Here is a 17,735-nt window from a genome sequence, read left to right as displayed (position 1 = left end):
CTCACCCATCCCTTCCTCCCACCCCAAGCCGCACCTCCATCTCCTACCTACTAACCTCATCCCACCTCCTTGACCTGTCCGTCTTCCCTGGACTGACCTATCCCCTCCCTACCTCCCCACCTATACTCTCCTCTCCACCTATCTTCTTTTCTCTCCATCTTCGGTCCGCCTCCCCCTCTCTCCCTACTTATTCCAGAACTCTTACCCCATCCCCCTCTCTGATGAAGGGTCTAGGCCCGAAACGTCAGCTTTTGTGCTCCTGAGATGCTGCTGGGCCTGCTGTGTTCATCCAGCCTCACATTTTATTATCCTGGATTCTCCAGCATCTGCAGTTCCCATTATCACTGATCAAAATGTTTGGGACCTTCTAAGCAAAAGGTCAGGAGCGCAGAGCAATAAGTCATTCCAGGTCATCAGCCGAAGCAAATCCTGACCAGCAAATCCCGTTTCGCAATTGTCTGTACAATATTTGTGTATCGGGGATAAGAGTCTCTTCATTGGACTGGTGCAATCGAATACCCATTTTGGTTCCAATTTGCAGTCAGAATGATCAGTCTCTTAGTGTTTGTGGTTATCACTTCTCTGAAACTGACAGCAACTGGCGACATGGTGGCTCAGTGGATGATGCTGTTGCCTCACAGTGCCAGGGACCTGTGTTTGATTGTTGGGTTACTACTTGTGCAAAGTTTGCATGTTCTCTCCGTGTCTGTGTGGGTTTCAGCTGGGTGCTCCAGTTCCCACAGTCCACAGGTGGATTGGCCATGCTAAATTGCCCTGTAGTGTCCAGAGTTGTGAAGGCTAGGTAGATTAGCCATGGGAAATGTGCAGTTATAGGGAGAGGTTGGGGGTGAGTGTGGGTGGGTTGCTCTTCGGAAGGTCAGTGATGTACGAAATGGCCTCTTCACTGTAGGGATTCTATGATTCTCTCACCTCTGCAACGCCCATGTACACTGCTAAGTAAGGAAATCCAGAAGTTGCTACCAGGGATTCTCTATTGGACTAGGATTGAAGTCCTACCTACAACCCCACAAGCTTGCAATTGAGTAGAAATCATGGCACTGATGAAATTTTGTCCTTTTAATCATAGCCTATTTGCATTGCAGAAGCTTGCTTAGCTTACTTAACTGGCTTGCAATACAGAGTGATACCATTGGCATGTGTTCAATACCCATACCAGCTGAGGTTACCATGGAGGTCCATCCTCACCTGAGGCAGGTGACTGCCAGGTTAAATTCTCTATCAATCATCTTTAATGAGAGAATGGCATCTTTATCTATTATTCATTAGCAAGCCCTTGTAACATGTTATTCCTCATTGAAAGGGTTGTTTGCGCGTTTGAAACAGTGTATAATATTCTAATTACCCATGTAACACCTTTCTGGCACTGGATAAAACTAGATTCATGTTTATGAGATATCAAATTTCTCCACGATAATAAAAAAGTTTAGAATGTATATTTTTCAATGAGCTCTGTTTAGAGTATTTCAGCATTTTTGTTTTTATTACTTTTTAACGTCCTGATTATTTGTTTTGCTGTCTGTCAAATTAAAGTAAAGCTGAAGGAAAATTTGAGAAATATGCCTCTGAAATGCTGTCTGTGAGAATTATTCAATGCGATTGGCTGCTTATCTCACTTAATGACATCACTGCTGTTGGCTGCTTGGAGATCACAGTGTGCTGCCAAATTTAAGCTGATGTTAGAAAACAGGAATCCTTGTTGGTGGCTTTTTTGTTAAAGCCAGTGGCAAATGTTATAACTTGCTAACTATAAAACCTATGGAAGTATATTGTATTTTCTCAGCCACCTGCTCATGATGTTGTGCTCTCGACATTAAGAGGAATTTTTCAAAGACTGAACGTGAAAGAATAAGACCTGACTTTTTGTCAGAATGGTACAGCTGACAGGTTATCTCTCTGCAACATTAACTCGGTTTCTTCACAGGTCCTACCAGCCTTGTTGAGGTATTTCCAGCATTTTAATGTTTTTAATTCACATTTCCAGCAAGTACATTAATTCTGTTTATGAATGAAAGAAAAAGGTTGCATTGTCTTTGAAATCTGCAGAGCGCAAAGTAATCTTCTAGATATGAATCGCTGACATATGTTTTGCAGGTGAGAACCAACATTCGAAGGAAATTGGCAGCACTTTCGGAGTAAGGGACTGTGTCACGGCTCTCTGCCACTGGCTCATTGTGCACGGCCTTCAGGATGAGATTATCAATCAGCCCCATCTTCGTGCTTTCAGTCACAAGCTGGCTAACTGGTAAGCTCGACTACACATGGCTTCAGATCAGGGGCTTCCCATGTGCTCAGTTCATGACCAATGATGCTGAAAATGGAAATGCTTTTGAGCTCATGCATGAACTGGAACCCACGAGCACGTCATGAGAAGGCCATTCTGTTCCTCAAGCCGATCCCACAATTCAGTGAGATAATTAGAACATGAGAATTAGGGGCAGGAGTAGACAATTCAGCCCCTCAATCATGCTCTGCCACTCAATATATTCCCACCTCAGCCTCAACTCAGCTTCCCTTCCTGATCTCCAGAACTTTTAACCCATGGGTGGGATCCTCATCAGCAGGGAGGCTTGAAGGAGACACAGTAATTAGAAAAAGCAAGTTGAAGAGACAAGTCAGGCTGGAACAGGACATGTAGCGATGAATGCCTGTTGGATTAAGTTGTGTTCATTTCAATGCAGGAGGGCTGACAGGTAAGGCCAATGAACTCAGAATGTGGATAGATACCTGGGACTGGGATATTATAGCCATTACAGAAACATGGCTAAAGAACGGTCAGGACTGGCAGCTTAATGTGCCAGGGTACAAGTGCCTTAAGTGGGGCAGAGGTGGAAGAAAGAGGGGAGAGGAAGTTGCACTTTTGATTAAGGAGAGTATCACAGCAGTGGTCAGAGATGAAGTAACTGAGAGATTATCCAGTGAGGCTTTGTGGGTGGAGCTAAGAAATAAGAAGGGGATGGTGACATTATTGGGGTTGTACAATGGGTCCCCAAATAGTCAACAGGAATTAGAGGAACAAATATTCAGGGAGACTGGGGAGACCTGCAGGAGCAATATGGTTGTCGCAGTAGGGGATTTTAATTTTCCCAACATAGACTGGGACTGCCATAGAGTTAAGGGGATTAGAAGGCGTGGAATTTGTTAAATGTGCTCAGGAAATTTTCCTCAAGCAGTATGTAGAGGGTCTTACTCGGGAAGGAGCAAAATCCTGCCAATTCATGGGAAATAGAAAAGGATAGGCGACAGAGAAGCAATTTGGGAGCAGTGACCATAGTTCTATTAATTTTAAAACAGTTATGAAAAAAGACAAAACTGGTCCATGGTTTCAAGTTCTAAATTGCTCAAGGTGAATTTTGATGGAATTAGAAAGGAGCTTCCATGGGTTGATTGGAGTAGTTTGTTTGCAGGCAAAAGGGCCTCTGAACTGGGAGGCCTTTAAAGGTGTGATAGCTAGAGTTTAAGGTCTATATGTTCCTGTCAGGTGAACGGCAAAGCTGGCAAGAGTAGGGAAACCTGGATGACAAGAGATATTGAGGCTTTGGAAGAGGAGGCGTTGGAAGTATTAGTATTATGAAGGTGGATAAATCTCCTGGTCCTGAGCGGATATATCCAAGGACTCTGTAAGAGACTAGAAAAGAAATTGCAGAGACCCTGGCTGATATATTTGCATCATTGTTAGCCATGGGTAAGGTCCCAGAAGACTGGAGGGTAACAAATATTGTGCCCTTATTCAAGAAGGGCTGCAGAGAAAAACCTGGGAATTATAGAGCAGTAAGCTTAACCTCCATGGTAGGTAAGTTACTTGAGAAGATTCTGAGGGGATAAGATATACATGCATTTGGAAAGAAAAGGTTTGATTAGGAGTAGTCAACGTGGCTTTGTGCATGAGAGATTATGACTCACAGATTTGTTAGAGTTATTTGATGAAGTGATCGGGAAGGTTATGAGGGCAGGATGGTAGACAGGTTTTATATAGTGTTCAGTAAGGCCTTTGATAAGGTTCCATGTAGAAAGCTGCTCTGGAAGGATAGAACGCATGGAATCCAGGGAGAACTGGCAAATTGGACACACAATTGGCTTGTTGGTAAGAAGCAGGGAGCAATAGTGGAAGGACTGGAGGCCTGTGACTAGTGGTGTGCCTCGGGAGTCAGTGCTGGGCCTATCACTGTTTGTTACTACATTAATGATTTGGATGAGAATGTACAAAGTACGATTAATAAGTTTGCAGATGACACTAAAATAGGTGGTGCCGTAGACAGTCAAGAAGGTTATCAGAAATTGCAGTAGGGTCTTGGTCAGCTGGGAAAATGGGCTGAGAAATGACAAATGGAGTTTAATGTAGATAAGTGTGAGGTATTGCATTTTGGAAAGTCAAATCAATGTAGAAGTTTTATGGTGAAAGGCAGGGCTTTAAGGAGGGTTTATGAATAGAGGGACCTTGGAATTCAGTTGCATGTTTCTCTGAAAGTGGAGTCACAGGTAGACAGGGCAGTGAAGAAGGCTTTTGGCACACTGGCCTTGATCAGTCAGGACACTGAGTTTAGAAGTTGGGAAGTTATGTTGCAGCTGTACAGAACGTTGTTCAGGCCACCCTTGGAATTTTGTTTTCAGTTTTAGTCACCTTGCTGTAGAAAGGATGTTATTAAAGTGGGAAGAGTGCAGAAGAAATTTATAAGGATGTTGCCAGTACTCAAGGGGCTGAGTTATAGGGAGAGGTTGGACAAGAAATGGCTTTTTTTCCTTAGAGAATTGGAGACAGAGGGGAGATCTTATACAAATGTAAAAGATCACGAGAGGCATGGATAGAGTGAATGCACTCAGTCTTCATCCCAGGGTTGGGAAATTGAGGATAAAAGAGCGTTTGTTCAATGTAAGAAGGAAAAGAATACATGGGAACCTGAAGGGCAACCTTTTTTACATAGAAGGTGAATATTCCATAGACATACAGAATCAACGGCCAGCAGAAGTGGTTGAGGTGGGCACATTAGCAACATTTTAAAGACATTTGCACGAATTCATGGATAGGAAAGGTCGAGAAGGATATGGGCCAAGTGTAGGGAAATGGGGTTAGTGTGGATGGACATTTTGGTCAGTATGGGCCAGTTTGGTCTGAAGGCCCTGTCTCTGTGCTGTAGGATTCTATGCCTTAATGATTCTATAACTCTATGACTCTATGATGTAAGAAGATCTGAGAGCACTTTGGATCCAAGAGAGTGCTTTTGCAGTGTCATCCCTGCCGTGATGCAAGAAACACAACAAACAATGTATGCACCGCAAGATTCCACATTTGTAATGTGATGATGACCACTGTCTGTCTCAATGATGTCACTTGATGATGAATATTGTTCAGAACAGGGTGAGCTCCCCTGCTGTTCTGTGAAATACTGCCATGGAATCTTTTCTATGCTCTTGCAGGAGAAGTCAGGGCTTTGTTTTAAAACATTACCCAAAAGACAACAGATGGCAGAGCAGTCACACCATCTTTCGGTAAAATCTCTGGATTGCCAGTCTGGATTTTGTGCCTAAGCTTCAGGATAAGCTCCCCTTCTCTTTCCGAGTAACATCAAAGGGGCATAAACTTACCTGCATTTATTCTAACCCCCATTTACTGCACATTTTTAAAAAGATCACTTCATTGCTCATTCAGATGCAATCATTACTTTTGCATTATTGGCTTCCTTTTTTTTACAAAAAAAACTGTACTTAATTTACGTTCAATTTAAAATTTGCAAAATCAATTGACCACAAATTCCACTTTGGAAGTGAATGACCCAGTATTATTCTTTACTGTTGTACAAAATGTCATGTCTTCTACTGCCCTCAGACTTCTTTATCCTCAATTGCAGTCTTTTTGAATCTTGCGTTCAGCAATTATCGTGTAAATAAATGTTCTTTCATTGTTGTAGAATTTCCAATCACTACTTTGGTTGAATTTTTTTTATTCTTTTCAAGGTTAAAGTTCAATGTTTTGCTGTCATTTTTTACATGGTATTACCAAAACACCTCCCTATTGCCTTTTCTTAAATTATTGATGGGATGTGGACATTGCTGGTTAGGCTCGTGCATGTTGCCCACCCTTAACTGATCTGGAGGAGGTGATGATGAGTTGCCTTCTGAAACCACTGCACTCCACACTGCTGGGACATCCACAATGTTGTTAGCTAGTGAGTTGCAGGATTTTGACACAGTGAGTCCAAAGGAACAGAGACATGTTTGCAACTCCGTCTAGTGAGTGACTTGGATGGGAATTTGAAGGTGGTGGTTGTAATGGTTATGTCAAGGTCATGAATAGAATATGAGTCCCCTGATTGGGGCTGTTACTCTTGTCCAATCAGGGAGCCCTGACTGACATATATAAACAGGAGTGTCAGTAATCCTCAGAGTAAACTCTGAGAGGAGGCTCTGAAGGAGATGGGTCAGTGTCAAGGACTTGCCATGTATAAATAAAGAGTGACTGAGAGATGGAATATCAGTCTCTGTGGAGTTATTTCAGTGGTATTCCCATGTATCTGCTGCCCTTGATCTTATAAATGGTAGCGGTCATGGGTTTGGAAGGTGTTGTCTAAGCAAACCTGGACAACACCATTCAGATCATAACAGCTTGTTGCGTACATTAAATTCTCCATATCACACCTCTGACTCTTTTATTAAGAATCTTTTTTCTGAAATGGTAGCAGTGTCTGAGGAAGGATATTCAGCCCAAGAAAATTCATCCACCCAAAATGTAGAATCACACTAATTCAGGGTTTGCCTGAAGGAAGAAGGATAAAAAAAGTTTACACTTCTTGAGCAATTTTAATGATTCCAGGTTGCCCTAAAGCATTCTGCAGCCATTGAAGTGCATACTTTTAGAATGAAGGATGTACCATATTCCAAATATGCGCCATAAATTCCTGAAAGCAATGACAACATAAACAATTTTTGTAGTACCTTAAATACAATGAAATGTCCAAAAACAGTTCCACCAACAGGTTATAAAATGAAACATGACGCATAACAAAATATTAGGTCAGATTTCCAAGAGGGGGGGATAAATGAGTTAAGTTTTAAAAAGTGTACCAAGGGAGGAACAGGTGATAAAGAGGTGGAGGAGAGAGAGTTGCAGATCTTGGAACCTAGACAGCTGAGAAACAGTCACTACAGTGGGAGCAATTAACATTATATGCAAGAGGCCAGAATTAGAGAGGCGCAGATATCTCAGAAGGGTGTGGGGTTGGAGGTATTACAGGGTGAGGGAGGGGGGAGACCATGAAGGATTATAAAACAAGAATTAGAATTTTAAAATAAAAATCTTGCTTGACTGTGATCCAGTGTAGGTCAGTGAGCACAGAGGTGTGAGGGGAATGAGAATTAGCCCAAGTTAAGACAAGAGCAGCAGGGTTTTCGATGATCACGTGTTTGCAAGTGGACTAGCTGAAAGTGCATCTGATGACTTAGGTCCAGACATTGCTACGTTGGCCCTGATCTCTGAGTTTGTCACATGTTGTGTTCACTGCTGAATCTTCTGCCTGTCCGCATTAATCGCTGTTAGTGGATGCTCCAAGTCTGGAAAGTCCTTGGCCTAGGTTTGAGGATGTGCTTAGACTGGCCAGGACTTTGCTTTGCCAAGGATGATTCAGTCAGCTTGTGCTACTACTAACCTCCTTTATAAGGAGACCAATGGGGACCAAAACATCAAAATTTATTTTCTGCTGGCACTTGCTTCTCCCCTAGTGGCCTGAGTTCACTGTATTCACACACTGCACCCAACATTAATTGGTACCCATACAAAACTCATCTGGGAATGTGAAGGCATGGTGGTATTATTGCTGGACTGTTAACCCAGAGACCCTGTAATGTTAGAGTCTCAGCGCTGTATAGTACAGAAACGGACCCTTCAGACCAACTCATCCATGCCAACCAGATATCCTAAATAATCTAGTACCATTTGCCAGCATTTGGCCCATATACTTCTAAACACTTCCCATTCATATTTCCTTTGGATGCCTTTCAAATGTTGTAATTCTGAGAACCCAGGTTCAAACCCTGCCATCACAGATGGTGGAATTTGAATTCAATGTATGTTAAGAGTGTAATGATGACACTGAATCTATTGCTGGTTGTCAAAAACCCATCTGATTTGCTAATGTCCATTGGGGAAGGAAACTGTTGTTCTTACCTGGTCTGGCCTACATGTGACTCCAGACCCAAAGCGTATGTTGTAAACTCTTAACTGCCCTCTAAGATGGCCAATAAATGCTGACCTAGCCAAAGACACCCTCATTCCATGAATGAACAAAAGAAGTAGGGAGATTTCACCTTTCCCAGATATGAAACTGAAGGTGAGGAAAGGTCAGAGAGGGGTTTCCCAAGGAACTGACCCCATGATATGATGGACATCTGAGCAAGTCGACTAATAACCAAAGTGAACTAAAGTAACCTAGCGTACCGTTTGGCATGGTACCACTCTCCAGAATTGTTTCTTTATTTTGTTGTTTTTCTGGTCAGTGTCAAGATGATTGCTTATCCCCATGATTAATGCTCTAGCCTCTTCATAGAATCTTAATCTTTAAAAAAATCAGCTTCTGAAGTATTCGCTACACCTGTCCAGCAGATGTTTACCTCAACAACCCATAATTATCATCTTTATAATCCTCAATCTACATTGTCACAATAACATCAGTAGAACCATTTATATTTATTTTTGGTTGCTCACTTGTTTTGTGTTTCTGTAATTTCTGTAAACTCAATGGCCGGTTATTTTAATTTCTTCATCCTTGACTTAGTTTAACCAGGGCTCACTAATTCCAATTGCACCTAAACACCATGTTCCAAATCTACATAAATGCTCCTTGTATTAAGTAGCTTAAACGCCTCTTCTCTTGCATTCTATTATTAGTTATTTTCTCTTTTTAGGAGATTGATCTTCCCTCCCTGCACAAATACGTTTTCCCTTGAATTCTCTTGTAGCATCCCAGAACACCTTTAACATCCATTCAATCAAGTATAATATTTTGGAACTGATTAGATCATTTCCCCTGCTGTAGATTAGTCTACTTGTTCCTGATCAGTTTGTTCTCCTCCACAGCTAGTTTTACCTCTAAAACTGTCTTACTTATCTTTAAACCAGTGCCTTTTCCCAGATCCTTCTGTCGAACCATATTTAAGAAAGACACATAAACTTCTTCTCAACCACCAGACTTTTAATATCTTTTCCTTCAGTTTTCGAGCAAGATTCTTAGAACTATTTGCAAGCACTTATGCCATTTCAGAGTGTTTCCTAAAGTGGCTTCACCCTCTTGCCATCTTTGTCATGTCCTCTAATCATTCAACCTGCCAAGATCTTTGTGCTCCCTAATTCCTAACATCTTGCGCATCTTCAGTTTTCATCGCTTATCAGTCATCACTCCACCATTGATTTCTATGTCTTCAGCTGCCCAAGGACAAAGCTGTTTTAATTTCCCCATAAACCTCTCTACCTCTATGCTTCTTTTAAGATATTTCTCGTGCCATACAGTCATAGAGCATGGAAACAGATCCTTCAGCCTAACTACTCCATGCTGACCATGTTCCAAAACTAAACTCGTCTCAGCTGCCTGTGTTGGCCCATGTCCCTCCAAACATTTCTTATTAATGTACTTACTCAGATACCTTTTAAATATTGTAACTGTATCCGCATTCATCACTTCCTCTGGAAATTCATTCCACACACAAACCACTCTCTGTGTAAAAAAAAATATGGTCTATCATGTCTTTTTTAAATCTCTCATACCTTAGAAATATGCCCCCTTGGCTTGAAATCAACCACTGTAGGGAAAAGGCACCTAATCTATATCCCTCATGGTTTTATAAACCTCTATAGGTTCACCTCTCAACCTTCTACACTCCAGTGAGAAAAGTCCCAACCTATCCAACCTCTCCTTTTAACTCAAATGCTCCAGTCCCTGCAATATCCTGGTAAATCTTTTCTGAACCCTCTCTAGCTTAATAAGATTAGATTCCCTACAGTGTGGAAACAGGCCCTTCGGCCCAACAAGTCCATATCGCCCCTTGATGCATCCCACCCAGACCCATCGCCCTATAACCCACACACCCCTGAAAACTACGGGCAATTTAGCATGGCCGATCCACCTAGCCCACACATCTTTGGACTGTGGGAGGAAACCAGAGCACCCGGAGAAAACCAACGCAGACACAGGGAGAATGTGCAAACTCCACACAGACAGTTGCCTGAGGTTGGAATCGAACCCAGGTCCCTGGTGCTGTGAGGCTGCAGGGCTAACCACTGAGCCACCTCTAACAGGGCAATCAGAACTGGTCCTAATACTCCAGAAGAGGCCTGACCCAACATCCAGTAATCCCTCAACATGACATTCCAACTCCTATACTCAAAGGTCTGAGCAATGAAGGCAAGCGTGCTAAACGGCTTCTTAACCACCCTGTCTACTTGTGATGCAAACTTCAAAGATTATGCACCTGAACCCCCTAAGTCGCTCTGTTCTACAACACTACCCACGGCCCTACCATTAATTGCATAAGTCCTGTCCTTGTTTGTTTTGCGAAAATGCAATACCTTGCATTTATCCAAATTAAACTCCATCAACCAAACTTCAACCCATTGACTCAATTTATCAAGAACTCTTTGTAATCTTAGGTAACTTTCTTCACTGCCCACTACACCACTAATTTTGGTGTCATCTGCAAACTTACTAGCCTTGCCTTCTTTATTCTCAGCTAAATAGGCTATACAAATGACAAATAAAACTTATTACTTCTTAAACTCCGTCACATTGAGCCTCTTTTTATATCTCCTTCCCTGACTCTGTGTCCTTCTTTTTATCTGATTGCAATACTGTGTGACTTCTTGGGACGCTTTACTCCATCAGAGGTGCTACATAAATAGCTTGTGTCCAGTAGCCAAGACATGAACGCTGCTTTCAGCTCCTCCATTATTGCAGAAGCATCCATTTCTGTGGGCAGGACAGAAAAGCAACACTTTTTTTTTAAAGATGACAGACTGGTAAATTTTGCCGTTAGAAGGATGAAAGTAAATCACAGAAATTAGCATGCAGGTAAAACTAGTAATTAGGAAGGAAAATGGCAAGTTAGCTTTACTGCAAGGACTCTAGAGTATCTGAGTGGGGAAATACAGCAGCAAATTTACAGGAGTTTCATGAAACCACATCTTCAATAGTATGTCCCCTTCTGGTTCGTCTGAGGAAGGATATCCATGACTTGGATGTAATGCAACAAAAACTCACCAGATCGGTCCCCTAAGGTTAGAATTTGTTATATGAGAAGTGATTGAGTTGAAAAGGCTGATATTCTCTCGAGTTTAGAAGAGCGAAATGAAATTTCTTTGAAACAATTACATTGCTTAGAGGGCTTGACAGGGTGGATGCTGCAAGGCTTTTTCTCGTGCCTGGAGACTATAACTAGAGTGGAGTATGTGTATGATTAGCGGCAAGCCCTGTTGAATTGAACTAACAACAAACGTCTTGTCTTAGCAATTTGGAAGCCTTTGAAATTCTCCGTACCAATGAGCTAAAGGATACTCAGTCATTGCATATATTCAAGATGAATGGATATTTGCATACTAAGGAAAATCAAAGATTCAGACATTTTCTTAACAACCTTCTCATGGATGTTATTTTAGATTAGATTCCCTACAGTGTGGAAACAGGCCGTTCAGCCCAACAAGTCCACACTCCCCCTTGGGGCATCCACCCAGACCCATCCCCCTATAACCCACACACCCGTGAACACTACGGGCAATTTAGCATGGCCAATCCACATAGCCTGCACATCTTTAGACTGTGGGAGGAAACTGGAGCGCCCAGAAGAAGCCTGCACAGACACGGGGAAAATATGCCAACTCCACACAGACAGTTACCCAAGGCTGGAATCGAACCCGGGTCCCTGGTGCTGTGAGGCTGCAGTGCTAACCACTGAGCCACCGTGCCACCCTGTCATGTGTCTGAACAGGTAAGACTAGAACCTAGTACCCCTGGCTCAGAGATAAGGACACCATCCTAGCACCACAAGAAGCCTGAATCAAGGATATAGGGATAGATGTGGAAAGGTGCTAAATTATTGAGGTGCTAAAGCAGCAATTGCTGAGTCAATTGGAGTTGTGCTTAAGAGCAGCTAATATGAAAATGGTTGGGGAACATGTATCAGAAGAAGTCTACATGTCACACTGCCCTGGGTTGGTAGTGATTCTTCATTTTATGATTGGATTTATTTATAACAAAAGAAGAACCAGTTTTCAACTGGGCTGATGGTTCTTGTGGAGTTGTGTCTCTGTTCTGATCTAGGAGTCTGTCACGTCCCATCTGATCAAGCTGTGTATCATTATATCCCTGAATGGATTGCTTAGAAAAATAACTTAAATTAAGGAAAACATCACCACAGTAGGGCCCTACCCCTAGACTGGGAGGCCCGGGTTCAAGTCCCACTGCTTTCAGAGGTGTGTCATATGATCTCTGACCAGTTTGATTAGAAAGTCCCTCCTGTCGGGATTAGGGCCTGGTCTGTGGAAGGTGAAAAGTATTCTTACTCTGTGTTGGGATTGTGAAAAGCCTGCATAGAAAACAGAATAGTTTTCTTTCTTCCTTGCCTAGATGGATGTTTATCAGATTAACAAAAGTAGGGGATCAGCCACGATCTTCTTGAATGGTGGAGCAGGCTCCACGAGTTGTGAAAATCCTCTTAATTCTCATGTTCTTCTGCAAGTGAGGCTGGCAGATACATTTCCCACAAGTGGTGCCTTAGGCATGCTGCACTTCAAATACAACCAAATTCAAGTGATATCTAATTTCTAGGCCATTATCTCCAATTGTCAGACTTGTATCCATTGCATTTACCAATACAAGATAGAATTAGATTGAGCAGTCAGCAAAGATGCAGGCCACCATATTTCATCCCAGTTCATCCACCAACCATCTTAATCCATTGGTCTTCTTTGTTACATTTAGCATTCCCTTAAACAAATCTCTGCTATTCACCTTGTCCAGTCTGTCTTAATAGTGAATTGTACATTCAAAACGCTAAGTTTTTCTCAAATTCCCTACTGGATTAATTAGTGACTGGTTATATTTATGCTGTCAATATTGGACTCCTCACAAGGGAAACATCCTTTCCACATTTACACCATCAAAGTCTTCCATGATTTTAAAATCCTTTTTCCCCTTTTTGCCTTCTCTCTGTTCCAGACAACAGCTTCCTGGTCTGTCCTGTTTCTTTTCTGACAGTACAGCAGCACCACAGTAATGTTACCGCTCTAATAATAGCAACATGGACTAATAATCTGGAGAGATGAAATCAAATCACACAATGTCGGCTGGGAAATTTAAATGCAATTAATTAAATAACTGCAACATAAAGCCGGCCTCTGTAATGGTGGCTGCAAAACTATTGGCTCCTTGTGAAAGTTATCCAGGTTTACTGCATTCAGAAAGAAAATCTGCCATCTTTACCCAGTCTGCCAATATGTGTCTCCAGGCCCACAGCAACATGTCTGGCTTTGAACTATCCTCTGAAATGGTCTCGCAGGCTTAGTTCCAGAAAGCAGCTTACCATCACCTTTATAAGGAGACAAGAGTCATAGAGTAATAGAGTCATACAGAATGGAAATAGATCCTTCGGTCTAACTCATCTGTGCCAACCAGATATCCTAAATTAATCTAGTTGCATTTGCCAGCATTTGGCCCATATCCCTCTAAACCCTTCCTATTCATGTACCCATCCAGATGTCTTTTAAATGTTGTAACTGTACCAGCCTCCACCACTTTCTCTGGCAGCTCATTCCATACACACACCACCCTCTGCATGAAAAGGTTGCCCCTTAGGTCCCTTTTAAATCTTTCCCCTCTCCCCTTAAAGCTATGGCCTTTAGTTTTGGACTCCCCTGCCCTGGGAAAAAGCCTTGACTCAACAAGGTAAAGACCACATGATACTCTCGATTGTGTATCAGTTCTGACACTGTGGATAGTACTCTCTCCTCTGACTCCCATTACAGGGCTTGAGAACGGAAATTAAGACTGACGCTTAAATGCAGTGAGTGCTGCACTATTGAAGTTGCTATCCTTCAAATGGACCATGATTCCTTGTCTGCTGGGAATGCGAAAGATCCTGTGGCATTATTTCAAAATAGAGCAGGGAATTGACCCGATCACTGTTTATCAACATCGTAAAAACAGTTAGTTTGTTATCACGTTTCAATTAGTGGGAGCTTGCTGTGTACTAAGTGGCTGCCATTGGACATATGTTGCAACAGTGACTACATTTCAAAAGTACTTTGTGTCTCTAAAGTTCTTTGAAACATCTAATTGCTTTGAAAAACAATAAATAATTGCAAGTCCACCCTTCTTTCTTGTAAGTACTCAGTCCTATATAAGATACATACTATTCCAAATTCAGGACTGTAAACTTTTGACTAGCTATTGCATTTCTGTTTATCTATTTGACTTCAGTAACATTATAAAAGTCTAGTATTCTAACTTGCCTCTGGAGTGTTGATAATTGAACACAGGTTATGAATTGGACACTTACTGCTGGACTACCATTGGTTGGTTTGGTGCTATAAGTCCTATGTTTTCTTGTTTGAGTATGTTAACTTCTGCAGGTGTAGTTTTGACTGAAACAATAAAATCTGCAAGAATCAATAGTTGGTGCACAGAAGGATTAGATTGTACTGAATCAGAGTCTTTGGTATTTAAGATTTCAGTCAGCACTTTAAATATAAGCAAGGAATACTGGAGAAACTCAGCAAGCCTGGCAGCACTTGTAGAGAAAGGAACAGAGTTAATGTTTCAAGCCTGATTTGATTATTTTTCAGAATTGAACTATCATATTCGCCTCAAGATGTTAACTCTGTTTTTCTCTTCATTAATGCACTTTCTATTTTTATTTCAGGTTTTTACTTCAGATTTGCAGCATCCACAGTATCATCATTTTTAACGCAATCACCTTCTGCTTTTTTCACTGAGAAACTCTATTTAGTAAGCTCCTCACAAACTGTAACTGATCACTTAAAAGTGAATTAGCCAATGAATCAAAAAAAACTTTCAAAATGTATGAAGGTTTTAAACTCAGTCAATAATCTTTGACTTTGACCTCACTAGTCACCCCCATTAACAGACCTCATCTTCACCGTGACCTGGAGTGCATCAAAATCTTATAGAGCAAGAACATGTCTCAGAGATTGTAATAGAAAGAAAGACCTAACATTGGAATTTCTGAAAGCAATGATCCTTTATACACCGAAATGAAAGTTGCCATAGTCCTCTTGGACTATAGACTGGCCTCTCATTAGAGAGAGAGCGAGAGAGAGGGGAGAGAGAGAGAGAGAGAGAGAGAGAGAGAGAGAGAGAGAGAGAGAGAGAGAGAGAACTGGTGTTGAGTTTAACCTGAGGGTCATCACCCCTCAGGCAAAAGGTGAGCTTAAGATTTATGGTGACCTCAGCCAGAAACGGTCGTAAACCCATGCTATTGACATCCCTGTAGATTGTAAAGCAACAATATAGACAACCAAGCTAACCATCTCCCAGTACACACTACCACCTGCTTACTCCTATCTTGTCAAGAGGTGAACTGTAGTAAGATAAAGTTTATAAGCTGACAAATTAGTCTTTCTTTAAAATGTAGGACATAAATGTACAGGACACAGTTTGAGATTCAATCAATTCCCTGCTGTTTGTGTCATAAAACATAATGAGATACACAGATCTGCCTCTCTTAAGAGCTGATCTCATTTACGAACAAGCAGTTTCTCTCTCAATCACACTCTCCTCATCTTTCTCTCTTTCTCCCTGTCTCCTTTGTCTCACCGCCTCTTTCTTTCTCCCATCCTTCTATCATTATTGCGCTCTCTTCCCTCTCCATTTTTGTCCTCCGTTTCATTTATGTCTGAAGCCTCGAGGACCCAAGAAAAAGAAAAATGACTCTTCTTTCCATTCTGCTCTATTCTAACTTCTCTGGACAGTTTTACCTGTTCCCACAGGGTGATTTGATTGAAGCTTTTAGGATTTTGACAAGAATTCTTAAAATTTATGATGTGTTCATAGGATTGTTTTGGGCATCACTGACAAAACCAACACTTCGTCCCTCCCTTCATTTTAAGTTGAACGTTGTTCGATATTAAGAATGATCTTCTTAAATGAAAATCCTTTTGCCTTTGCACAGGAGCTACAGCAATGATATTAGTGTTTAGTTAAACCTCCTGCTGTGTGTACTGAATGGAAATCATCCTTGCATTAAAAGTGCACAGCAACATAGAATGAGGTTGATAACTCTTCATTGTTTTAATACCGAGTTCACTGCATAAAATATTGCTGCAGTTTTAGCTGGATATTCCAGTGAAGTTAACTGCCTGTGAACTGGGTACAACGTCATAACAATGTAGTGACATAAAAGTGTTGAAGGTACCTTATCTTGTTTGGTGGAAATCACACTTCTCGGCCTTTAAATTACAAATTTGAGCACCGCCTCATCATTATTTGGTTTAGAGGTTCAATGTAGTGTACAGTACCTCTTTTGTTTTGTTTTATTTCTTAATCTTCATTCATGGGATGTAGGCATTATCAGAAATATGGTCCTTAAAATTAAACACTAAACCAAGCCCTGTTCTGATATTTCAAGTAAATATTAAAAATTCCTTTGGCATTGCTTAACAAAGATATCCCGGTCAAAATTCCTCTCTCAATAATTAGCAGTGAAAAGTATATTGGCTGGCTATTCATCCTATTGCCTGATATGCAATGTAAATGCTGCACAATGGTACACTTATTAATATGTTATTAGTCACTGCTCTTTGACAATACATGATTCTACCTGAAGCACTTTGAGGCAGTCCAATGTGATGAATCTCTGCAAAAGTACAAATTGTACTATTCAATATCAGCTTCCTTTCTTGGCTCAGCTTCAAGCTCATCTGTTAGGTTTGCTGCAATGAATAGCAGAGTGTTTAAATCATGGAAATTGCACACAAGGGGAAGCTATTGTCCCTTTCTGATGGTGGCTCTTCAAAAGCAGCTATTTATTCTAAATCCATTCCCTCACCCTTTTCCGCACATTTTTCCTTTCATATGTAACAGACTTAAGTACTTCTGTGGCAATACAAAAAAGCATGATTTCCTGTTGGAGGTTTTGAGGATTGTCTTAAATGAAAACAGAGGGAGGGAGAAGCAATAGTTGAGCTCAGGTCCAAGGCGACTAGCTGCACAGCTGCTAATGGCCTAATGGGAATCAGGGATGTGCAAGGGACCAGAATTGAGGACAGGTTTATAATGAGGCTGAAGTATAGGAAGATGGAAAGCTCCTTGAAAATAACTTTATAGAGGATGGAGATAAAATCAGATAGAATTCTGATGGTGATCCATTGTAAGGTTATTTGTGACCGGTATCAAAATCAGACTGTTTCCTGATAATGGTGACTTGTAGGATGCACCTTGCTATCAAACAGAAACCAATAATTACTTCTCAAAACGATAATATCCGCTAACTGGGTGTGCAAGGGGAGTAGTCAAATGGAGACATCACCACCTACAACTTTGTCTCTAAGTCAAACACCTTTCCAACTTCGACACATATCATCATTCCTGTCTTATCACTGGGTCCAGATACTGGAACACGTGGACTGCTACATTTTCCAGATAGTGGCCTTGTCAAAAAGTCAATGCTTCCCACATTGTTTAATCTCACCAGCGATGCTGACGTTCCCAGAATGAATATTATGT

General features: G+C 41.4%; 1 protein-coding gene across 2 annotated transcripts in view; it reads left to right on the top strand.

Moving 5' to 3' along the window:
* The window catches only part of cntn2 (contactin 2), a 213,938-nt gene that overhangs the window by 69,657 nt on the left and 126,546 nt on the right, over positions 1 to 17,735 (top strand). For both annotated transcript variants that reach the window (XM_048553134.2, XM_048553132.2), the window contains exon 2: positions 2,113 to 2,263. In XM_048553134.2, the coding sequence (XP_048409091.1) occupies positions 2,209 to 2,263 (55 nt within the window). In that variant the 5' untranslated portion in view covers positions 2,113 to 2,208. The remainder of the gene's footprint in view (positions 1 to 2,112; positions 2,264 to 17,735) is intronic.

The sequence above is a fragment of the Stegostoma tigrinum genome, chromosome 21 (assembly GCF_030684315.1).
Source record: "Stegostoma tigrinum isolate sSteTig4 chromosome 21, sSteTig4.hap1, whole genome shotgun sequence".
NCBI classification, from domain to species: domain Eukaryota; kingdom Metazoa; phylum Chordata; class Chondrichthyes; order Orectolobiformes; family Stegostomatidae; genus Stegostoma; species Stegostoma tigrinum.
Note: the sequence above shows the minus strand (reverse complement) of the source record. Positions and strands in the feature narration are given on the sequence as shown.